Source organism: Molossus molossus, unplaced genomic scaffold (assembly GCF_014108415.1).
Source record: "Molossus molossus isolate mMolMol1 unplaced genomic scaffold, mMolMol1.p scaffold_m16_p_6, whole genome shotgun sequence".
NCBI lineage: Eukaryota > Metazoa > Chordata > Mammalia > Chiroptera > Molossidae > Molossus > Molossus molossus.
In genome coordinates, this window is record NW_023425399.1 from 622,905 (window position 1) to 646,197 (window position 23,293).

Here is a 23,293-nt window from a genome sequence, read left to right on the forward strand (position 1 = left end):
CCGCCCGTCCCCCCCCCGTCCCCCGCCCGTCCCCTCTGCCTCGGCGCCAGACTCTCCAGGCCCCCAGCACCGTCCATCTTGGTGTCTGAGACTCGGCGGGGGGGCTGCAGGTCACTCAGAGCAGCAAGGGGCACGTCCTGGCCAGAGGGAAGATGGAAGGTCTGGGGGGGCAGTGGACCGCTGACAGCCGGTCAGTGCCCCCAGCACCCCATCCTGTGAGCCCAGATGGGCCGTGAGCCCTCAGGGAAACTTGGCCTCGGGCATGCTCCCCGTGGCCCCTCTGCGCCCACCTAGTCCAGGTGTCCTCCCTGGTGCCCACCTGCCCCCGCTCCCTGAGTACTGACCCCTGGCCAGGGCCTCCCTGGGCCCCACTGGGCAGGCTCCCCATCCCTCCACTGCCCCCCGGCCAGGATCACCTGCTCCTCCCCGGGACCCTGGGGTCTTGCTCCCCTGCGGCCTGCGTGTCTGAGGGAGGGCTCCCGGCTCACCTGGGCGGAGGGGCTGGGGCTGAGGGCGGCAGGCAGGTAACAAGGCTCACTTTCCCGCCCCTTCTGACCGAGGGGAAGGTGAGTCCCTGAGCCCTCCTCCTCGGCCAAGGCTGAAAGCTCGGGGTGGGGTCCCTGAGTCCCAAACACACACTGATGGGGCTCAGGGCTGAGGTTTAGGGGGGGTGGGGCTGGGCAGGGTCCTGCCAGCCGTGTCTGGACAAGCAGGTGCAGACAGGTGCTGATCCCAAAGGCAACTCTGGGCCACTGTGGGCAGGGGCTCCCCACAGGCAGGGCCCCGCCCCCCACAGTACAGTGCTGCCACCCCCGTCTCCTTCCCCCCCTGAGGCTGGAGCTGGGCTCCATCTCCCTCCATCAGCCTCTCCGTTCATCTTGGCGTCTGATCCGCCTCCAAGCCCCAGCCGGGTGGACGGATGTGCAACAAGGTCCCTGGACTGTCTCCTGTGCACTGAGCGAGGGGGTGGGAGGGGAGGGCAGCGGTGGCCCTGAGCTCAGACACCTGGGAGAGTGGGGGAGAGGCCGCTCGGAGGACCCCAGGAAGCCAGACAGCCCCCAATTTTGTGGACGATCTCTGAGTGGCCTGTGTCCCCACCTGGCCACACAGAGACCAGTCCCAGGACAGTGGGGGCTGTGGTCCTCCCAGACCCCTCCCCAAGGGGGCCTTTACCTCTGTCCTCAGGGTGGGGGCCACCACGTCCTCCGTCTCTAGGGAGCTGGGCCTCACTTAGTGTGATCGGGGGCCCGGGGGCCTCCAAGATGGGCATGGGGGGCCTGGTGGTCTCGTGGAGGAAGGAGTCGAACTTCAGGACGTGTGCTGGGAGGGGGAGCAAGTCAGCAAAGGGAGGTGGGGGTGGGGAGGGGTTGGGAGGGTGGGGGGTTGGCGGGGTATGGGGGGACCCTCCTTGCTTCCCCAGGCTCTGTGGTGTGTGAGGGACAAGGCTGGGTTTGTTAAGGATGGGGTGGGGCTCTGTCCAGCCTGGTGAGTGTGGGCACAGTGACGAGTGGGGGGCACTGGAGACCGGGGGTCCTCACTCTGGATGGCGGACTCGCAGGCCTGGCTCACAAGCTGGTAGATGGTGGCCAAGGACTGCGGCTCACCCTGTGAGGAAGGGGCCACGGCGCAGTGACCAGGCCGCCCGGCTGGAGGCGGTGCTGTCCCCACGCCTCCGGGAGGTGCCCAGCACGACACACTCACCTTCTCTCCTCGATCCCCCTTGGGCCCCGGCAGCCCCTGAGCCAGAGGGAGGGGGGAAGTAAGCCTGCGGCAGGGAGGGGCCCTGGACTGGCCTCCCCCCCTCCTGACTCTAGGGGCAGCCCTGACCCCTCTGCAGCCTGGGGCTCTGTCCACCCGGAGGGAGACCAGGCATTGGGGTCCCCACAGGGTGGGCACAGTTTCTGATCCTCCGAGAGCCAGAGACAGGAGTCGCAGTGGGCAAAGGTCCCATCTCTCAGATGGGGACACCCCCCCAGGACACCCTCCCGTGGCCTGAGCCAGCCAGGTCTGTACAGAGCATATCCCTGTCCCGGCCCCACCTGCCTGTCTTCTGGCTCCTGGCTCCCAGAAACCTTCTGGGATCCAGTCTCCCCGTCCCCCACCCCCCCACCTGTCTGTCTCGGGCCTGACGGGCAGCCCAGCGTCCCGGCACGCACGGCCTCAATGCACAGAGGTGAGTGTACACACATGTGTCACACCCTGCTGTCTGGGTGGGGAGAGGCCTTACCGTGGGCCCCACGGCCCCTGGGGGTCCTCGCTCTCCGCTGGTCCCCCTGGCCCCCGCCAGGCCCTGAGAGCCCTGTGGAGACGCAGAGGTCATCGGACTGCAGCCTGGGAGTCTGGCCCCTCCTCCCTCCAGCCCAGGCTTGGACGTTCAGGTCCCTATGGCCCTGGACCAAAACCAGGTACCTCGGTGCGTCCCCAGTCTCCACAGGCCCACCTCGGGAGGGCAGCGGGGCCTCCCTGGCACCTGGCCCAGGACCCCAGTCAGAGTGGCTGCCAGGTGCTGAGCCCGGAGCCCCCTGATCAGCAGGGAGGGGCTGGGACCAGACCACAGCCGGCCGCCCAGACCCGGCCCCTCCCTGCCGTGTGGAATCGGGGGGCAGAAGCCAGGCCCACCCAGACCCGGCCCCTCCCTGCCGTGTGGAATCGGGGGGCAGAAGCCAGGCCCACCCAGACCCGGCCCCTCCCTGCCGTGTGGAATCGGGGGGCAGAAGCCAGGCCCACCCAGACCCGGCCCCTCCCTGCCGTGTGGAATCGGGGACTGGGCCGCACAGTTGCTGTGTCCCCACCGAGCTGCGGGCTGGTGAGAAGCCCTCCAGGTGCCCACACAGCCTCTGGCAAGGCCCAGAAAGGTGTCAGCCCAGGAGAGTGAGGCCTCCCAGGTCACCTTGTGGGGTGAACACGCTCAGCTCAGCCCCAAGGAAGCCCCAGGGGGTGTGGTGGGACAGGCCGGGGGTGCTCACGGGGAGGCAGTGCTCACCCGGGGTCCGGGGGGTCCGGGCAGGCCAGCGGCACCCTCCAGGCCTCTCATTCCCTGACGGCAAAGGAGGGCGGGTTGGGGTGGGGGCTTGGACCCCCACACATCCCTCCCACGTGGCCCACACCTGTGAGGGGTACACATCTGTGCCTCGCTTCCAGAGCACTGACTCAGCCGAGTTCAGGGACTGCCCCCTCCAACCCCACGTGGGTGCCATTCCCCTGCCCCCTCCAGGCCACAGGGGGGGCGGGATGGGTGGGGAAGGGATCAGAGAGGGGAAACCCCACCCACACCCGCCACCTCGAGACCCTCCCTGGGGTTCTCTCCCACCTTTGGACCCTGGAGGCCAACCTTCCCGGGGACGCCCTGGTGGCCAGGGGAGCCCTGGAAGACAACAGAGGGGCTGGCCAGGCTGGGGCAAGTCCGATGCAGAGGAAGAGGCCCTGTCCCCGAGACCCCCCGCTACCTGCACGCCGGGGAGTCCATGGTCCCCTTTCTCTCCTTTGACCCCTGGTGGACCCTGCAGGGGACAAAGTGACTGAGCAGCAGGGCAGAGAGGAGCCGGGGGGGGGGGGATGGGCAGCAGGAGGAGGGGTGGAAACACCTACCACAGGTCCCTGGACAGTTCGGCCCTGGGTCCCTGGCGACCCCTGCTGACCTCCAGGACCCTCTGGTCCGGTCTGTCCAGGTGGCCCGGGCTCTCCCTGGAGACACGGGCGGGGGGGGGGGCTGGGAAGGCACCAGGCAGCTCCCGAAGCCCCTCCCCAGGGCCCACAGCAGCACCCAGCCCTCTGGCTGGTCTGTGGTATCCAGACCCCAGCCCAGAGGTCTTCAGCCCCACGGCCGCCCCTGGGAGGGGACCTGCTGGGACCTGCCCCACAGCCAGGACCGGGCCGAGGCTGCTGAGCAAGAAACCTGAACCCCAGGCCCCTGGCGGCAGCGCTGCACCCCCGCCCGAAGGCACTGCGGGACGCTGTGGACCGTGCTGGTGAGTGATGCCGGTCAGCACACCCAGCTCCCTACAGAAAGCAAATTCTCTCTTGTGAGCTGAAGACCTAAACGGACCAGCGGCAAGAGTCAGCTCAGGCCCCGGGTGAGCGGCGTCCACAGCACAGCCTCCAGGAGGAAGACCCGGGAGAGGGGCTCACGTCCGCAAGAAAATCTCAGCAACTTCCAAGGGGGCGGCACACAGCCTGGGCATCGCCACCATCCCGTCCCAGGACCCGTCGAGGCAGATTCGCCAGATGGTGGGAGCGGGCCCTCCTGGGAGGCACCTCTCTCCTCGTGGAGCCCCCTCTGCTGGGGTTGGGCCATGTGGGGCTCCCCCTGTGCTCTTGTGAATGTGCTGGGGTCCTCCCCAGGAAGATAGGGTCCAGGCCCCCCCAAGCCCCCTGGGACTCCCCAGGACTTACCCTGGGCCCGGGGAAGCCCTGCTGTCCGGGGGCTCCTTTCCTGCCCGGGAGGCCCTGCAATAGCAGGAGCGGAACTGAGCCAGCATGGCAACGGGGCTGGGGGCCTGTCAGCCCCTAGCATTGCCCCGGCTCCAGTCCCCGGTGTCCAGAGGGGAAGGGAAGGGGCTTCCGGGGGAGGACATCTGGGCCCTCCTCTCCCACAGCCGCTGCCCCTGTGAGAGACTTGGGTGCCTCGGCCTCTGTGGTGAGGTCTGTGCACCATGGAGCAGAGTCCTCACAGACGAGTTCCCACTACCGTCGGCCCTGGAGGGAGCTCGGGGGTGGTGGAGGGGCTGGACCTGCCCCACGGTGGGATGGTCCTGGGTCCCTTCCCCAACCAGGAAAGATGGGACATGCTGGTCCCACACCAGAGCAGGGTTGGCTCCAGAGAGGGGGCAGGGGAAGGAAGGGCTTGCCAGGAGGGGTCCCGTGGGCTGGGGTGTCAGCAGGCTTGGGGACGGCTGCTGGGTCCAGGCTCCCATGTGGGGGCATGGGGGGCCACCCTCCTCTGCCAGTGGCCGCAAGATGTTGCTGGGGAGGGGCTGCTGGCCTCACCGGGGGTCCTTGGGGTCCTGGGGGCCCGGGGGTCTGCAGGGAACAGGTGCAGGCAGGACGGAAGGCCGGGCAGGTCTCTCCACCCTTCTAGAAGAGAGACCCACCATTAGGTGCACCATCTGCCAGGCTCCTGTCTGACCCTGGTGCTCAGGGAATGTCACCCACACCTGGGGGCTGGGGTCAGGGGTGGGGACCAGTCTGGGGGCTGACCCTGGGCTGCTCAGCACAAGCGCCGGGGCAGGAACCCTCTCCCACTGCCCAGCCGGCCCCAGTGTCGCCGAGCGGGGTGGACACGGAGTCCCAGACAAGAGCAGTGGCCCCATCTCAGCAGCCCCCTCCCTGCAGCTGGCCTTCCCGGGCGACTCCAGCTGCCTTGTCCCCAGGCCTCGGAGACGCTCCCCAAGCCACCTCCTCCAGGTAGCCCGCCCAGACCTCCCAGCACCGCGCTGCCCTGGGTGGCCTGTGGAGCCCACTGTGCCCTGGCGGGACCCAGAGCCCACCTACCAGCGCAGGGAGCTCGCAGCACCTGTCTGCCTCTGCCCAGGTGTCCCCACACACGATCTGCAGCGCCTGGAGCTGGAGCTGCAGGGCAGGGCGGGGCTCAGTCGGCCGTGTGGGCGGGGTGGGAGGGGCGGTCCCCCCCTCCCCACCGCCCCGACTGGCCAGGCAGAAGGACGCCGAGGCTCACCGTGGCCGAGCTGCCCCGGGGGCCCCGGGCCTTGGCCAGCCTCCCCAGCGTGATGAAGCTGGCGGCCGGAGGGCTGCCCGCCTGGCCGATGGGCCTCTCGGCCACCTTCCTGCAGTCCACGTACAGCCGCACCCTGTGGTGGCCCACGGCCACGTGCACCTGCGAGACAGGTGGGGAAGTGAGTGCCCCCGGGACCTGCCCCCACGGGGCCTGTTTCCCTCTGTGAGACGGGCCATGTGCTCCACGCGGGCCCCCCCAGGACTCCTGGGAGCAGAGAAGGGCTGGGACGCTGTTCAACCCACAGTAGACGTTCGGGTCAGAGGGACCAGGGTCAGAGGGGACCAGGGGGTAGAGGGACCAGGGTCAGAGGGGACCAGGGTCCGGGGGGCAGAGGGGACCAGGGGCAGAGGGGACCAGGGGCAGAGGGGACCGGGGGCAGAGGGGACCGGGGGCAGAGGGGACCGGGGGGCAGAGGGGACCGGGGGGCAGAGGGGACCAGGGGCAGAGGGGACCAGGGGCAGAGGGGACCAGGGGCAGAGGGGACCAGGGGCAGAGGGGACCAGGGGCAGAGGGGACCAGGGGCAGAGGGGACCAGGGGGCAGAGGGGACCAGGGGCAGAGGGGACCAGGGGCAGAGGGGACCAGGGGCAGAGGGGACCAGGGGCAGAGGGGACCAGGGGGCAGAGGGGACCAGGGGGCAGAGGGGACCAGGGGCAGAGGGGACCAGGGGCAGAGGGGACCAGGGGGCAGAGGGGACCAGGGGGGAGAGGGGACCAGGGGGCAGAGGGGACCAGGGGGAGAGGGGACCAGGGGCAGAGGGGACCAGGGCGAGAGGGGGACCAGGGGGGAGAGGGGAACCAGGGGTGAGGGGGACCTGGGGGAGAGGGGACCAGGGGAGTGAGGGGGCCAGGGGGTGAGGGAACCAGGGGTGTGAGGGGACCAGGGGGCAGAGGGGACCAGGGGGGAGAGGGGACCAGGGGCAGAGGGGACCAGGGGGAGAGGGGACCAGGGGCAGAGGGGACCAGGGGCAGAGGGGACCAGGGGCAGAGGGGACCAGGGGCAGAGGGGACCAGGGGCAGAGGGGCCCAGGGGCAGAGGGGACAGGGGGCAGAGGGACCAGGGGCAGAGGGGGACCAGGGCAGAGGGGACCAGGGGGCAGAGGGGACCAGGGGCAGAGGGGACCAGGGGCAGAGGGGACCCGGGGGCAGAGGGGACCAGGGGGCAGAGGGGACCAGGGGCAGAGGGGACCAGGGGGCAGAGGGGACCAGGGGCAGAGGGGACCAGGGGGCGAGGGGGACCAGGGGGGCGGGGGGGACCAGGGGGCAGAGGGGACCAGGGGGGAGAGGGGACCAGGGGGCAGAGGGGACCAGGGGCAGAGGGGACCAGGGGCAGAGGGGACCAGGGGGTGAGGGGACCAGGGGGCAGAGGGGACCAGGGGGCAGAGAGGACCAGGGGGCAGAGGGGACCAGGGGGCAGAGAGGACCAGGGGCAGAGGCTCGGATGGACCAGGTGGTTCTGAATTCGGGGGGACAGCCATGGCAGCGACGGCCTGCTGTTGGGAGGCAGGGGCACCTCCTGCAGAGCCCAGGGGTGTCTGTTCCAGAATGGGGGGCAGGGGAAGGTCTGAGCGGGGAGAGACATAGGCATGGTCCTTCCAGAACCTTCCAGGACCTTGTGGAAGCTCCCGAAGAAGATCCTCTTCACTTCAGGGAGGTCGAAGGTCACCTCCTGCAGCGCGGCCCTGGGGTCGTGGCTGAAGTAGGTCAGGGACTTCCTGCCAGCTGCCGGGGCAGAGTGAGGGGCCCATGAGTGAGACCCCGTCCCGTCTGCCGGCAGGGAATGGGGGGCCCGGCGTGGCCTCCCGATGGGGGTACGGGCGCCTCGGCCTGGCCGGGAGGGGTCTTGCTCCCTCCCGACTGACCGTCCAGCAGGACCCCCAGGACCGGCGTGGAGTCCTCGGCCGTCATCTGCCACAGCGCGAAGGCCTCGCGGGGCGTGTCCGGGAGGAGGCGCAGCAGGAAGAGGACCGTGTGCTCCGGCGGGAGGGTGGCCGGGAGGGTGTCGCTGTGGGCAGGGGGGCAGCACCCAGGCCTGAGCGGGCGGGGCCGGGGCACAGCTACTCCCCGCGCCCAGGCCGCGGACCAGGGGCTCTCCTGCTCCGTTCCCCCACGTGCATCATGGGGTGGAAGGAACCAGCTCTCTCCCGGGCTGTTGGGGTTCAAGCAGAAGTGCCCTGAGGGGGAGGCACAGCCCTCTGCCCCCCAGGCCGGAGGCCATTCCCCACAGCCGGGGCCGCCCCGCCCACCTGGCCCGGCGTGTCAGCTGCGCGTCCCTGAACAGCGTGAAGGTCCTGGCCGAGCCGAAGGCCGAGGGCTCCATGGCCACGCCGCGGAGGGAGGCGTACTCCTTCTCCACCAGCCCGAAGGCCGCCATCAGGTCGAAGCCTGGGTGCGCAGGGCGGGGGGACCAGGGACAGAGGGGAGGTGAGGGCGGAGCGGGCGGCGGGCAGAACGCCGAGGCCGGCAGCTGAGGACATGAGGGGACGCGTCCCCCCTCTGTGTCTGACCCCGGCCCGGCAGGCAGATGCCAGGGGCTGGTCCCACCCCCCACGCGGACTTGGCTGCTCAGACACCTTCAGCTCCTCCGACGTCCATGGTGCACAGTGAGCACGGAGCTCACGTCACTAGGCGCTCGGAGCCGGGAGCAGCTGGCCTGTCCCCCACTTCCCAGCCGGGGGCCCTGCCTGCGTCGGATCTGAGTGGCACAGCCTCACTGCTCTCTGGGGAGACCCCAGGGAGACAGCGTCAGGACGATGGCACCGTCCCTGCACCAGCTGCCACCAGCCCAGCGCCCCCTCAGGGCACAGCGGCCTGGCTCTGGCTGGGGCCCACACGTCGGCCTCTGGGGAGGGTCTCGGACTTGCCGAGTGATTCCAGGCCGTTCCCCAGAGGACCGGAGAGGAGGAGGAGGAGGAAGGGTAGGGCGGGGAGGGGAGCAGCTGTCACGGGGCAGGACCCACCTGTGAGGGAGCCGTCAGGGTGCAGAGCCGGGCAGGCTGCTGAGAGGCAGGGAGCCGGGTCAGTGGGGAGGGGCCTCAGCCTCCTCTGGGGCAGGTCCTGCCCTGTGGTCTGGGTGCTGCAGCCCTCGCCCCCTGAAAGCCCTCAGGCCGGTGGTCCCCATGCCTCAGAGATGGGGAGGGGCAGGGATGGTGTCCCGCCATCTCGGGGCTACTTCCACCCCCTGAAGGCAGCACCCGGCCACGGTGCTCCCAGGACAGGGTCCCAGCCACCCCGATGGGTCCCAAATGGCAGATCCAGGGACACAGTGACAGATCCTGGGACGCGTCCGTGGGTGAGGAGAGGGGCCCACGGGGCGAGAAGCTCTCCCCACCCACAACTCAGCAGCTGTCCCCTGAATAGTGAGTCCCTGACCGGAGCCCCTAGAGGGGACATGAGAAGATGAGGCGGCCAGGCTGCCCGGCCCCTGAGGGCTTTCTGCTCCCCGTTCTGGGACTACCCAGAGGACCGGCATGGACAGCAAACATGAGCTGGGTCCCCCAGCTGGGGCCTGGCCTGCGGGGGAGGAGCCCCAAACCAGTGATGGCATGTGCAGGAACTGGGAACCTCTCCCGTGGGCCCTGTGCTCCCGCCCACCCGCCTGGGAGCTGCTCCCGTGGGCTGGACGGCAGCCTGGCCTTGAACACAGGTAGGACAAGGCCGGCGTCCCCCGGCTTTGGGCCTTGCTGAGGGCCTGGCTGTACCGGCAGGAGCCTTGCTGGCCTCAGCGGTCTCTACAGTGAAGGCCTCACACGAAAACCCAGTTCCCTCCTGCTCAGCTCCGCAGCGCGGGCCGCGTGACAGGTCCCACTGAATGGCCCACAGGTTCCGGGTGTCTGCGGGCTGCCTGGGGCCGGGGTTTCGTGCCCACTCACCCGTCCGGCCTGTGGCGGACACTGCCGTACTCTCCCCTACTCCGTACACTGCTGAGACCAGGACCCTGTACTTGGTGGCTGCCAGCAGGTCATGGAGCGTCACCTGGCTGCTGGGTCCTGGGACAGAGACCTGGGGGACACCAGCACCTGAGCCCCGCCCAAGGTCTCAGCTCTTTTCCATGTGTCCCTCCACAGAGGAGCTCGACAGACGCCGGGCCACGCCCCCCGCCACGGGACTCCGGGCCCACAAGGGGGATGGCTCACCGATTTCTCTGGTCCTGAGCCTGAGGCCAGCGCGTACGTGAGCCGGTAGTGCAGGACTGGGCCGGTCGGGGGCGTCCAGCTGACCCGCAGGCTGTTGGGTGACTCAGAAGCCAGGGCCAGGTTGGAGGGTGGGCTCCGGTTGCCTGAGGGGAGGGGGCTTCAGCAAAGCCAGGGCCAGAAGCCAGGGAGAGGCCCACCATGCTCTGTGCTGCACCTGGCCACGCCCCCCCCAGCCTCCTACCCCACAGCCCTGCATCCCAACACCCCTCGACCCTCCCTCCCACCCCCCCCCATGCCTGCACACCCACACCACGCCCCGCTGCCCCGAGACCTGGGACAGACAGGGCCACAGGTCAGCCCCGAGACCACCTCAGCGTCACACAGGGGGCTTGGACCCTCGGCCACCCCGGGAACACCTGCCTGGAGGGCTCAGGGAGACTCTAAGAACCCCAGCAATCAGGCCGAGGGTCGGGGACTCAGGGAGCTGCCTGTCAGCAATTCTGGGAGTTTGGGGACCTGGGATTGCAGAGCAGAGGCCATCTGGGGTCCCTAGGGCGGTGCCGGCCCCGCGTGGTGGAGGGGTCACCTACGGGGGGCGTAGCGGACGGACACAGGGTCGCTGCGGGCCCCGTCCCTGTAGTAGGCCAGGATGGTGATCTCATACTCCGCGTGCCTCCCCAGGCCGGGCAGGACGGCCGCGCCCTGGCTCCCCGGGACGGAGACCTGTGGAGAGGAGGGACCGGGAGTCGCCCTGCGGGTGGTGGCCTCATGGCGGGCGGGCAGCCCGGGGAGCGGGGCGTGGGAGGGGCTCCCCACACACACCTCGTGGGCCTTCCCGTCCCCCAGGGGTGTCCACTTGATCTGGTACACAAGCACGCCGGACGCCGCCGCCCACCCCAGCTGCACCTGGTCCCCGGGCAGCTCTGTCACCGACAGCTGGCTCGGGCTGGGGGCTTTCCCTGGGAGACAAGGAGGGTGTGAGGCTGGGGTGCCCGGGCCCAGACGGCCCCTTGGGGGCCCGTTGCAGGTTTTGCTGGCAGGGGTCACACTTGGGGCAGAGGAGACCCCCAGTCTTCGTGGTGCCTGGGCCCACATTTCCCTCCTGGAGGGGCCCCAGCTCCCAGCTCTGCCAGCACCTGGGCCCCGGGTCCCACCCTGAGGACCCTGCACGGCACCGTCACACCTGCCGGGCACCCGTCCCCAGGCTCGGGGCCGCAGAGCGGACACCTACGTGCGTGTGGATTTGAACCACCCACGGGGTGGAAGGACTCACGTGTGGTCAGGCGGCCAGTCATAGTGGAGGAACTGCCCCCGGGGTAGAGGCAGGTGACATGGACGGTGTAGGTGGAGGAGGAGGACAGGGGGCCCAGAGTGGCCGAGGTGGCGTTTCCAGGGGCCTCTGTCTGCAAGGCAGATGGGGGTCGGGGCACGGCCTGGAGCCGAGCCTTCAAGTGGGAGGGGGCAGCCCCTGCCCGGACAGAGACCCAGGCTTGGGCCTGCAGCCCGGGAATGGCCCCACGACCTCCCCCAGAGTGGGCAAAGGGGGTATGGGTCCCCCACACTGGGTAAGGGCCTCCTGGGACGCCCCCAGACCAACAGCTGCATGCCCCCCACAGCGCCTGTGCCCTGGCCTCATGGGGCTGTCATTCAAGGTCAGCTCACGATTCTGTGCGTCACACGCCCCCCGCCCCCAGCCAGGGCCCCAAGGGTGGAGACGGTGTTAGTCCTCTGTGGATCCCCGGTACCAGGCTGTGAGTGCAGGGTGGGGGCAGCTGGGGGTGCCAGGCCCCTGTGGACACTTCAGCATCCTGGACACCGGACCCCGGGGACCCACCAGGATACCACAGCTCTCACCTGCCCAGAGTGGGTGCCCTCGCTGGACACGTAGCTGACCCTGAACAGGCGCACAGGCCTCGGGGGGCCCTCCCAGGACACACGGGCCGAGTCGTGGCTCACGTCTGAGAAGCCCAGGTGTCTCGGGGGGTCCAGGGGTGCTGTAGACACAGCAGGCTTCAGGGACCAGCCGCCACCCCAAGTGTATGAGGGAAGTGTACGTAGGTGATGGCCAGGGCCACTGGGGCCACCAGGAGGGAACCCCACCCAGGGAAGGCTTGGGGAACCAGATGGCACCTCTGCCCATTGGTTGGTGGCAGACGGGGGGGGGGGCACTCACGGGTCCTGGCACGAATGGTCCGGGCCTCGCTGGCCTGTGTGCCCTGCAGGCTCCACACCCAGATGCTGTAATCTGTACCTGGCTCCAGGCTGCCCAGCAGCACCTCTGGCCGCCCCACCCGCACCTGTGGGGACAACACTCATGCTGGACCCTGCCACCGCGATCCCACCCCGTGGGCCCAGCAGCCTCCTCCACCCCCTGCCACACACCTCTCTGTCCTGCCCCTCGCCCTTCGGGGAAGCTGGTGAGCACCGCACCAGGTACTGGGTGGCCCCGGCCGCGGGCTGCCAGGTGAGGCGGACGGTCCTGGGTGTCACCATGGCCAGGGCGAGTGCCTGGGGCGGGGGCAGAGGCGCTGGAAGAGGGGGAGCCACAGGCAGGAATCATACCACAGACCAGGGGACAGAGGCTGGGGAACAGTCCCTGGGGGGCCATCCTACGGACGATTCTAAATCTCTGTCCCCAAACTACACCCCAGGCCGTTTACAGCAGACGGCGCTGGGGAGACACGGCCACCCCATGGGTTTCCATGGGTGAGCCGTGGTCCCGGGATAAGGGCCCCACGAGGAAGCCAGAGGCAACCAGCCACAGGCTGTGTGGTCCAGAGATGGCAAGGACCGACCGGGCAGGGCAGGAATAGCCGTGGGCAGGGAGAGCTAAGGGTCCAGGGTTTCTGTTCCAAAGCTGACCCATGATGGGTGCACGGTTCCGTGAACACGCTGAGCCCTCTGGGCCGTGTACTGTACATGCTGAGCACAGACACGTTCAGGGGCGGTGGCCCAGGGCGGGGGGGGGGGCTCCAGAAATGTGTGAGCTGTAACAGGAAGGGGCCCTGGTTGGCTGACGGCACAAGGACATCACTGGTCTTCAGAGGAGGACACTGAGGGTCGGAGAGGTCAGTGACTCAGCTCCGGTCTCACAGCAAGTTGAGAGTGATGCCCTCACCCGGGTTAAGACTAAGACAGGTCCCGCCAGCTGCCCCACCCACCCGTGGTCACCAGGCCCCGCAGGCCCTCGCCAACCCCCGCCTCGGAGACGGGGAACACAGACAACAGGTACTCGGTGCCGGCGGTCAGGTTGTGCAGCTCTGTGGACCAGCTGGGCCCCTCCACCACCACCTGGAACGGGAGACTGGATGGAGGTGCAGGGGGTGCAGGGGGCGCAGGGGGCGCAGGGGGTGCAGCGGGCAGGGCAGGGAGGCACTGTTGGCTCTGGCTCGGGCTGGGGTCAGTGTGACCCCCTGCGCGACCTTGTCCCTGGTCCTGGAGCAGGGCAGCTCCCTGGCACGGAGCAGCCACCCCTGCTGCCTCCCGGGCCCCCGAGGGCACCAAGGGCGTGGGCTTCTGCAGGGCGGCCGGACTCTGCCCTTTCCCCGCGGTGGCCCCGCTGTCCCCAGGCCTCCACTCCAGCCCTGACTGCCCAGAATGGGGGCCTCTCACCTCCCTGGGGGCGCCACCCCCGGAAGGCCGCCACACCACCAGGTACTTCAGCGGGGGCTGCCGGGCTGGAGTCCAGGACAGGTGGACGCTGGAGGGAGTCACCTGGGTCAGAACCAGGCCGGTGGGAGCAGAAAAGGGGTCCAGGGCAGGAGCAGCAGCTGCTGGTTTAACTGAGGGAGGAAAGGGTCAGGGTGGTCCCAGCGGCAGCTGCCATCAGGCTCCTCCTGCTCCCCCTGGCGGCCACTTGGAAGAAGAGCAGGTGTTCCCCAGGTGGGGACTGCAGACCCCCACGGAGCCATGGAAACCGGGCAGGAGAGGTTTCGGGAGGCCGCACGACCTGACCTAGCTTAGGTGACCCTGCCCTGGAGCCCCGCCTGAGCTCACCTGGGCCCGGGAGGGGGGTCCCCTGCCCTGGAGCCCCCGCCTGAGCTCACCTGGGTCTGAGCGGGGGGTCCCCTGCCCTGGAGTCCCCGCCTGAGCTCACCTGGGCCCGAGCGGGGGGGGTCCCCTGCCCTGGAGTCCCCATCTGAGCTCACCTGGGCCCGAGCGGGGGTCCCCTGCCCTGGAGTCCCCGCCTGAGCTCACCTGGGCCCGAGCGGGGGTCCCCTGCCCTGGAGTCCCCGCCTGAGCTCACCTGGGGTCCCCTGCCCTGGAGTCCCCGCCTGAGCTCACCTGGGCCCGAGCGGGGGTCCCCTGCCCTGGAGTCCCCGCCTGAGCTCACCTGGGCCCGAGCGGGGGGCCCTGCCCTGCACCTGCTGGCAGATGAGGCGGCTGAGCAGGCCGGCCAGTGTGCTGAGCTGTGGGAAGTCCTGCACGTTGTGGACGGTGATGTCCAGGGGCTGGGATGCCAGGAGCCTCAGCTCAGCCTCGTCAGCGTTCTTCACACCTGCCCACAGGGCGCGGACGCTGAGGAGGGGCCCCTCAGAGCTGTGGTCACATCTCCCAAGTCGCCCAGCGTGTTGGGGGGCCATCCCAGCCACGAACCTAAGATCCCACAGGCCCCAGGACGGGGTCACGTGGCAGGGCCCCGGGAGAGATGGCAGCTGGGGCTGGTGGGGGTGGGGTGAGATGCTCACAGCGAACTGGCCCAGCGCCCTTGCCCCCCAACTCGCGGCCTCCCCGCAAGGCCCAGGGGCTAGGGTCCCGGCTCGGGCACTGTCAGCTCCGGGAGCAGGGACGGGTCCTCCGCTGCGCAGACTCAGAGCTGTGTAGGCGGGACACGGGCACCCCCACTCCCACCTGTGCCGGGAGCTGCGGCCGCGAGGCCCACAGAGACCGGGCTGCTCACCCACAGCAAAGACCTCCACGTCCAGGCTCTTGAGGACGCGGCCAGCAGCGCGGGCGTCGTCCTGGGACTTGCCGTCCGTCACTAGAACCACCACCTTGGCCGCCTCTGGACGGGGGCCAGCCGCAGGCTTCAGGTTCTGCTCCAGCACGTGGGTCAGGGCCAGGCCTTGGGAGCAGCGAGGATGAAGCTCAGGGGTCCCCGCACCCATCCTAGCGCCTCCCGGCCCACAGCGCTCCTCTGGCCGTCAGCCCCCCTCTGGCCCTGGGATCAGCCCTGAACCCTCCTGGCTGGGGCGTCCACGGGGAGGGGACACCTCCTCCCCTGCCCTCAGAGGCACCCCACGCAGGAGACCCAGGGCCAGCACTGCACACCCTGCCAACGAGTGGCCGGTGCTGGGCTCGGAGCAGGGAGCGCCCCCTGGTGTGGGGGGCAGGGAGGAGACTGCGGTGGAGACACCCCGGGGAGCTGCCTGGGCGAGGCCACACCCACACCCATGGGAGGCCACACCCACAGGAGGCCACGCCCACAGGAGGCCACACCCACGCCCACAGGAGGCCCCTTCCAGCAGCTTCTCTCAGGAGAGCCACCCACACTCAGCAAGACCACCCCCCAGAATCCACATTCTCGCCAAACAGAACGGAAGGAGACTTCCATCCACGGAGGTGAGAGTGGGGTCGCCCCTCCCCCCCGCACACAAATGTGCAAGTGCGGGAAGGGCCGACCTGTGGACAGCGTGAGGTTTGGGGCGCAGGGTCGGGGCAGACCTGTGAACGTGTTTCCCCCTCTGTAGCGGAGGCTGCGCACAGCTGCCAGCACCTCCTCCTTGGTGCTGAAGGCGTTCAGGTCCCACTCGGTCTGGGGGTCCCCACTGTACTGAGTCAGGCCTGGAAGGGCGGGTGCCGGGCGTGGTTGCTGGAGTGTGGAGGGGGCAGGAGGCACAGCCTGGCTTCCCGGGGTCATGGGGTGGGGGGCATGCTCACAAAGCCCCTGCTTTCCACACAGTCCCCAACCTGCCCCAGGACCCAGCTGCCCCTCCCTCCAGCTGGGAACCCCACCTGGCAGCTCAGGACATACCCATCAGCAGAACCCCTCCTCTGCCCTCTGACCCTCTTCTCCCCAAACGCACCGGGGCTGGGGAGAGACTAAGGACCACGGGGCGGGGACGCAGGGCCGGGGGCCAGAACCCACCTACTTGGACTCTATCCGGCCCGATTTCGAAGGGCTCGATGACGCTGGCCAGGAAGTCTTTGACCTGCTGGAAGTGACTGTGGCCGATGCTCCAGGACCCGTCCACCAGGAAGATCATGTCCGTGGGGGTGGGGGGCATGCAGCGGAACTGGGGGCCGGCTGGGCGGCAGGGAGGGAGGCGAGGTGTGGGCAGGGCCCCACGATGCTTGGGGCTGGGCTCCAGCACCCAGGACCCCTTCCCTGGAATGTGGGGGCCCACGGGCTCCTGCTTCCACGTGAGGCTGAGTCTGGGGGGGGCAGGGACTCTAGAGGGGTTCAAGACTCGTCAGACTCAGAAAAGCCCATGTGGACCGTGGTCCATGGGGCCCGCCCCTCCAAGCCTCGGAAGAGGGCTAATGAAACGCCCAGGTCCTGCACCTCTGTGCTCCAGAAGCCTCGGCGGGGTGGCCACCCTGGTGGTTGTGTGAGGGCTGCTATTCGAGGCCCACCCTCCCTCCCCAGGGGCTGACACCCAGGCCCAGCGGCAGAGGCTGCCCGAGGTGGGGCCCACAGGGGTGGGGGGTCAGCACGACAGCTCCATGGGGCCCTCTCTGGGCTGAGGCCCCTCCTTTGGGGACCCAGGAGCTCTCCAGAGACAAAGCCCCGCTCCCCGCCTGGGGTCTGGGGCCCCCTGAGTTGTGTACAGAGACGGTGCCTCCAGGCTGAGCCCAGAGTAAGGGTCAGATGCCATGTGGAGGCCCCTGAGAAGGCAGGTGTAGGGAGACCTCACCTGATGGGGGACCCCCAGCCCTACCCACGGGGCACAGCGCACCTGCCCCGTCCCCCGCCAGCCCACGGAAGCTGCTGCCCCGGCAGTCTTACCTGGCTCCTCTCCGTGTCCCACGGATGTCCTGGTGTGACTCTGCTCCTCTGCGCCAGGCTGAGCAGGGGCCGTCCCCTTGGGGCCTGTGGGGGGGCTCTGCTCCTCGTCGGGCACTCCTGGGGTGGTCACAGCTGTGTCACCTCCCACCTGCTACACTCAGGCTGAGGGACACCTGCGGGGGTCAGGAGTGGTGGGACCGGGCACCCCAGGGGACGACCTGCCCCTGTGGGTTTAGTGAGCCTCAGAGAGTGGCCACAAGCTCGAGTTGAAACCAGAGACTGCGGTCAGAGATGAGCAAGAACCTTCTGGCCACACGCAGAGAAAATGTGAGACACTAGACCACCTCTCTCCCCAGCAACTCACCCTCATCCCACTTGGGCCCATCCAGAGCGGGCCGGTCTCGGCTTGGGTCCAAGGTGACTCGGGGTTCAGGCTCTGAGCTCCCCACGTGGGAGGGTGTGGGCTCCAGGGCTGTCCCTGGGGGCCTCTGGCTGCTCCTGCTCACGGGGTGGCCCTTCAGCTCCTCAACTGCAGCAGACAGGGGAGTCGGGACCCAGCAGGGAGGAGCAGCGGCCTGGGGGCTGGGGTGGGGGCTGGGGGGTGGGGGGTGGGGCCTGCATGCACAACCCTCCCTGCAGGGCACATCCTGGGCTCTGTGGGACCCGGCCTAGCCCTGACGAGACAGGAGAGGTGTCAGGAGTTATAAGCAAGGCCCCTGGGCGGCCACATGGGGAGCGGAGCTCACACCCAGGCCCAGGGCACCCAGGGCACCCGAAGGTGTTGCCAGGGCTCCGCTCCGGGCTCCTTGCCACACACTCTCCAGGAGCTGGACTCGGTGGGAACAGTGGACTTACTGACAAAGTCCCTCCGCACCAGCAGGGCGTTCCCCGAGCCCGTGAGTGTGAAGATCTGCAAGGTGTACCCCTTCGAGGGGCTCAGGCCCCCCACCGTGGCCTTGGGGGTCTTGGTGGTCAGCATCACCTCCTGCTCCGAGTCCCCTGGGGTGGGGTTGGGAAGGGCTGTTGAGGTCAGCAAAGTGTGTGTGTGCACGTGTGTGTGTGCCCACATGGGTACTGCGTGTGTGTGCATTCATGTGTACATGTGTATCGGGTGGTGAAGTCCTCCAGGCTCCTCCTGGTCCCACACACACACCGCCCTGCTCGGCGCCCACACCCCACCAGGCCTCGGGGACCCTGGGTCCTGGCGTGTGAGCATCAGCTGTGCTCATACTCACCCCGTCTGTCCCAAAGGCTGTCATTGCTTTCCTCCGACCCCCTCCGGTCCCACCCCACCTGTCCCCACCTGCTCCGTGCAGCCGGAGCCTTGGACCCGAGAATGAAGCCCCCTCCCCGGAGCCCCGCAGTCTCAGGCCGAGCACATCTCCGGGGCAGAGCGGGCGACGTCCCACCGAGCGGCGTCAGTGCGTCAGCTCAGCCAGCGCTGCCTTTGCCGTGGCCGTGACCCCAGAACACCCTGCCCGCCCGCAGCGCCAGGCCTCACTCAGAGCTGGCAGCACCCCTGCTGCCAGGACAGTCCTGAACCCGGACGAGGCCTGAGAGCGGCAGGGAGGGCCGGGGAGACGGAACAGGCGGGACAGAAACCTGGAAGACGGCAGATGTGAACCCACACGGATCGGTGATCGAATGTAACGGAAATGGGAAAGAAGTTTCAACGGAAAGGCAAAGTCTGTCTCGCTGGGGAAAAGCCACACCAGCGCTATGCCCCTTGGAAGACGCAGCTAAAATGAGGAAAGGGTCAGAAAAGATCTCGCCGGGCCAAGGCGATGGCAGAAGATGGGCTATCAGAGAGGAAACCAGGACCCCACCTTCACACAGGGAGGCAGCCTGCTGGGAAGACGTAGTCGAAATGTGTGCTCACCGAACAGCTGCCTCAACATATAAAACAGAGACAGAGAAAGACGCAGCTACACCCTCAGTAACTGAGCAGGTGAGCAGACCAGACGTCAGTAAAGATACCAGGGAGACCGGCAGCACAGCGGAAAGACAACCTACAAAGAGTCTCGGGTTTGATTCCAGTCAAGGGCATGCACCTCGGGTGCGGTTTGATCCCCGGCCCTGGTCGGAGTCATGTGGGAGGCGACCAATCAATGTGTCTCTCTCACATCAATGTCTCTCCCTCTCTCCCTCTCTCCCACTCTATCTGAAAATCAGTGGGAAAATATCCTCCTGTGAGGATTTAAAAAAAAAAAGGAACTCATACAAATCAATAGCAAAAAAAAAAAAAAAAAGCTCCCAAATCATCCCATTTAAAAATGGACAAAAACCTGAATAGACATTTCTCCAAAGAGGACATACAGGTGGCCAACAGGTACACGAAACGAGGCTCAATGTCACTAATCATCAGGGAAGTGCAGACTGAAACCACAGTGTGGTACCACCTCACGCCTGTCAGAATGGCTGCCGTCAATACATCAACAAGCAAATGCTGGGGAGGACGTGGAGAAAAGGGGGCCCTGGTGTACTGCGGGTGGGAATGCAGACTGGGGCAGCCTCTGTGGGGAACTGTATGGAGACTCCTAAAAATTAAAACTGGGCCCGGCCGGTGTGGCTCAGTGGTTGGGCATCGACCCCTGCACCAAGAGGTCACTGGTTCAATTCCTGGTCTGGTCACATGCCCAGGTTGTGGGCCCGATCCCCAGTGGGGGGCATGCAGGAGGCAGTCAATTTGTATTCTCTCTTATCAATGTCTCTCTCTCTCCCTCTCCCTTCCTCTTTCTAAAATTAATAAAGAAAAAAAAATTGTTTTAATTAAAAATGGAACTGCCCTGGGACCCAGCGATTCCATTTCGGGTATTCACTCAAATGAAACTAAATAACTATCTCGAGAAGACATCTGCATCTCCGCGGTCACCGCAGCCTTGTGGCAAGAGCTGACGTCACTTACAATTCGCCCCCCCGAGGAGATGTGACCTGCGCACAGGGGAATGTCACTCGGCCACAGAAACGAGGAGACCCTCCAGTTTTCAGAACTCAGCGGACCTTGAGCTGAGGGAACTGGGTCAAAGGCAAGTGCCGGTGGTCTCACTTCTAGGTGGAATCCAAGAACCAAGCAACACTCACAGAGGCAGAGCTGGGGCTGCGGATGCCAGAGGGTGTGGGCAGGGCTGGAGGGGGTCAAAGGTACAGACCCCAGAGTCAGGGCTGCAGAGGGATGTAAGGTACTGAAAGCTGGCTGCGGCTGACCCTGGCCTAGGAGTCCCGGACAAGTGGTTCGGGAAGGAAGTTCTCTCTTTTCATCACAAGGAAACACTGTTTTGTTTTGTTGCGTCTGTGAGGGTGGATGGCGCCCACGCTACTGTAACCATGTCACTATGCATGTGAACAGCCACCGGTAGGCCTTTAGCTGGCCCACCCGACAAGTGTCAGTTATTTCCCACTAAACCTGGGAAAGGTGTAAAAGATTTGAAAAATCTTAAAATTAAAATATTAGAAAGTGACACCCAAGTCGAACGGGTTCTTCTTGAGAGCAGAGGGAGGGGCGATCGGGAATGGGGTGGAGGGGGCCCGGACAGGCTGCTTCTCACCCCCAGGTCAGCTCGGGCCCCGCATCCCTGTCCTGTCCCTGTAAGCACACGCCTGCCTGTGAGCTGTCCTTCGGGTGTTTAGGACGCGTGACCAGCCGTGTCTGCGGGCGCTCTGGTTGGCCTGCTCAAGGCCTTCCAGGACCCAGGGTCTCCCTCCCGGACCTGGAGGGCTCTACCCTGGAGCAGGGACCCACTGTTTCTTCCAAAGTCAGTGATGGGGCCCCTTCTGCAAGTGCTGGGCTCTGGGTGGGGGGAAACGTGATTCTCCGCCAGGTGCCCCTCAGCAAGGAAGGCGGAAGCACACAGACGGGGGTGCCGAGACGCAGGATCAGGCTCAGCCCGGCCCTGCAGCACCGCACGGTCCATCCTCAGCGGAGGGGGAGCCACGGGGCCCTACCTGCCATGGGCTTCACCTGCACCAGGTAACCAAGGCTCCGCCCTTCTGACTCCGTCCACTTCATCTGCAGCCGGTCCTCGGGCAGCACAACTAGCTTCAGGCGGCCGCTTGCTGGGCAGACAGGACGGTGGTCAGGACTGACCTTCAGTGACCACCCCAACAGCTGGGAGGGGCCAGGGACCTGCTCTGAATGGTGTGAGGAGGCCTTAGCCCTACTGGGGGGAACTTGAGGAGATGAGGCCCTGCCTAGGGCTGAAGGGGGACCGGGCCCCCCTAAGGGTCCAAGGCACCAGGGCTCCCCCCACTGGCTCTCTGAAGGGTGTCCCTTTTCCCAGGCCGAGGGAGGCCCAGGCCAGCACCCCATGGATGCAGTAACAGCCTTGCCAGGCAGTTGGGGCTCCAGGGCCGCCCGCCCGAGTCTGAGTGGGAGGGCGGTATGAGGAGCCGCTGTGTGGCTGTTGCAGACCCCCAGCCGCCGAGGTCACAGCTGGGTTCACACAGCTCCATGGGGTGGCGCACCCTGAAATGTGAGCATACCGTGGGGAGCGGGGGTGCTGTAGGGGCAGGGGTCCCCTGGGGGGTGGCTGTCTTGGAGGATGGGGGGCAGAGGGGGCCTGACCTCCCAGGGAAGCTTCCGGAGCTCCCTGGTGGGAGCAGCTATTTTTGGAAAATGAAGACAGAGATGGGCTTCTTCTGGCCGCCCCACTGAGAGCAGGGGTGATCGGGGAGGAGGCGGAGGCTGGGGGCGCCAGGGGCAGACACAATGCCGGCCTCAGAGCAAGAGGCAGCTGAGCCTGTGTCCGGGTGGCCTGGCTGCTCCCCGGGAGCGTGGGGCTGAAAGGCAGGAATGTCTGGGGTGGAATGACTTTGAAAAGCCACTTGTGAGCAGGGGCCCGGCACTGGCTCAGGAAGGGCCTTCTGAGTGTCACTGCCCTGACCTGCTGCCTCTGGGGTCCCCACACTGGGGGTCTAGGCAGGGCACTGCAGACAGCTGGGGCACCCCCTCAAAACGGCCATGTTTGGGGAAGGGCTGCCCACCCAGGGTCTGCCCAGAGCCTGCAGGGACCTGGTGAGGGGCCTCCCGGTGTGTGAGCCCTGGACTCCGTTGTCATGGGGTCACTTAGTGACTCGACCCCACCTTGGGGTGGTCCTGTCAGAACCACAGGGACCCAGGGACCTGGCCAGGCGGCAGGTGCCGACCCGGTGCAAAACCAAACAGAAGACACACCACAGAAATAAGAAGGCAGGTCGGCAGCCCGCTGGTCTGGCTGTGAGCACCCCAAGCAGAGGCGCCCTAACAAACGTGACGTTGGCCCTCAGCTGTGTCCACGAAGTGCAGCTAGCACAGTGCCCTCAGTCACTCAGTGGAGCCGGGGCGCCCGGGGCCTGCACCACGGGGGCAAAGCAGGGCCCCACAACCAGAGCCTCCGTCCCCGGGACACAGACCGCCGCCGGGGTCTCTGACCCAGCTTTCCTGGGACAAGCTCAGCCAAGACATGTCCCTTTTGGGGTGTCGCAAACAACCCTGCAATGGACGTTACCCCGAAAGGGAAACAGGGCAAAGACCCCACAGGACGCGGTCGGATTGAAGGCGCGACCAGAGCCCGGCCACGTGAGGGGCTGGAGAAGCTCCGTGGACTGTGGCCCCCAAGCGCCTCGAGGAGCTGGGAGGTGCTCCGAGCCAGCGCCCGCGAGGCGAGGGTGCCACTTTGCTGCAGTCTGAGAAGAGGCGTCCAGGGAATAATGAACAACAAAACGGGAATGTGAGAAGATTAAGTGCAGAGTGTTAATAGCTGTTTTAAAAGCCAACCAGGCCCCGGCCAGTTTGGCTCAGTGTTTGGAGCATTGGCCTGTGGACCAGAGAGTCCTGGGTTCGGTTCCCGCTAGGGGCACGTACCAAAAAAAAAAAAAAGCCAACCAGAAAACAAGCCTCCCCACCCCTTGTCCTTACCTTGTCTCTGGCTGAGTCCCAGGGTGACACCCAGCCACAACCAGAGGCAGGCCCCCCGGCGGGGGCACAGGCGGGCACTCATGGTGCTGGGCTGGGAAGGAGAAGCCGCTCAGCCTTCTACTCGTCTGCTCCCGACGGCAAAGCAGGAGCTTCTCCGTCCACGCCCCTGGGCCGGGAGCTGAGCCCCAGCTGTCCCACGTCCAGGTGTGGACACCCCAAACGCTGCCCCCCATCCACGTGGGCCATGCCTCCTGGAGCAGAGGCCAGCTGCCCCTCTGCCACACCCCCACCTCTGTCACAGCATGGTCCTGCCTCGGCCACTCACTGGTCACAAGGGACGGCCTCCTGGCAGAGCCAGAGGTGGGACTCAGGTCCTGGGGGAGCCCTCTGGGGTACCCTCCCTCCCGAGCTGCCTCGGGACCTCTGCTGAGGGTTCAGTTCAGGCTTTCCAGTCCCCACCGCCTCAGCCCAGCCTCAGCCAGAGCAGAGTGGCCAGGGCGGGCATGCCCTCCACTGCCGAGTGCATGGGGTCTGCAGTCTGTGAAGGGGCTAGTGGGCTATGTGGGTGCTGGGTGCCTGGACC

At 67.2% G+C, this 23,293-nt stretch overlaps 1 protein-coding gene across 1 annotated transcript; it reads right to left on the bottom strand.

Moving 5' to 3' along the window:
* Window positions 1-997: 997 nt before the first annotated feature.
* COL20A1 (collagen type XX alpha 1 chain) lies at window positions 998-22,792 on the bottom strand. Its single transcript, XM_036244637.1, has 34 exons — window positions 22,711-22,792; window positions 20,760-20,870; window positions 17,673-17,816; window positions 17,217-17,346; window positions 15,957-16,129; window positions 15,533-15,652; window positions 14,769-14,933; window positions 14,202-14,366; window positions 13,481-13,638; window positions 13,030-13,159; window positions 12,251-12,396; window positions 12,042-12,165; window positions 11,723-11,862; window positions 11,142-11,271; window positions 10,691-10,827; window positions 10,459-10,591; window positions 9,869-10,011; window positions 9,605-9,734; window positions 8,693-8,728; window positions 7,979-8,117; window positions 7,595-7,737; window positions 7,345-7,454; window positions 5,675-5,833; window positions 5,491-5,568; window positions 4,987-5,073; window positions 4,393-4,446; window positions 3,447-3,500; window positions 3,311-3,364; window positions 2,984-3,037; window positions 2,228-2,299; window positions 1,702-1,737; window positions 1,557-1,605; window positions 1,174-1,320; window positions 998-1,005 (listed from the first exon to the last, which is right to left on the bottom strand). Exons 1-34 carry the CDS (start codon window positions 22,790-22,792, stop codon window positions 998-1,000), a joined length of 3,741 nt encoding a protein of 1,246 aa, XP_036100530.1.
* Window positions 22,793-23,293: the final 501 nt, after the last annotated feature.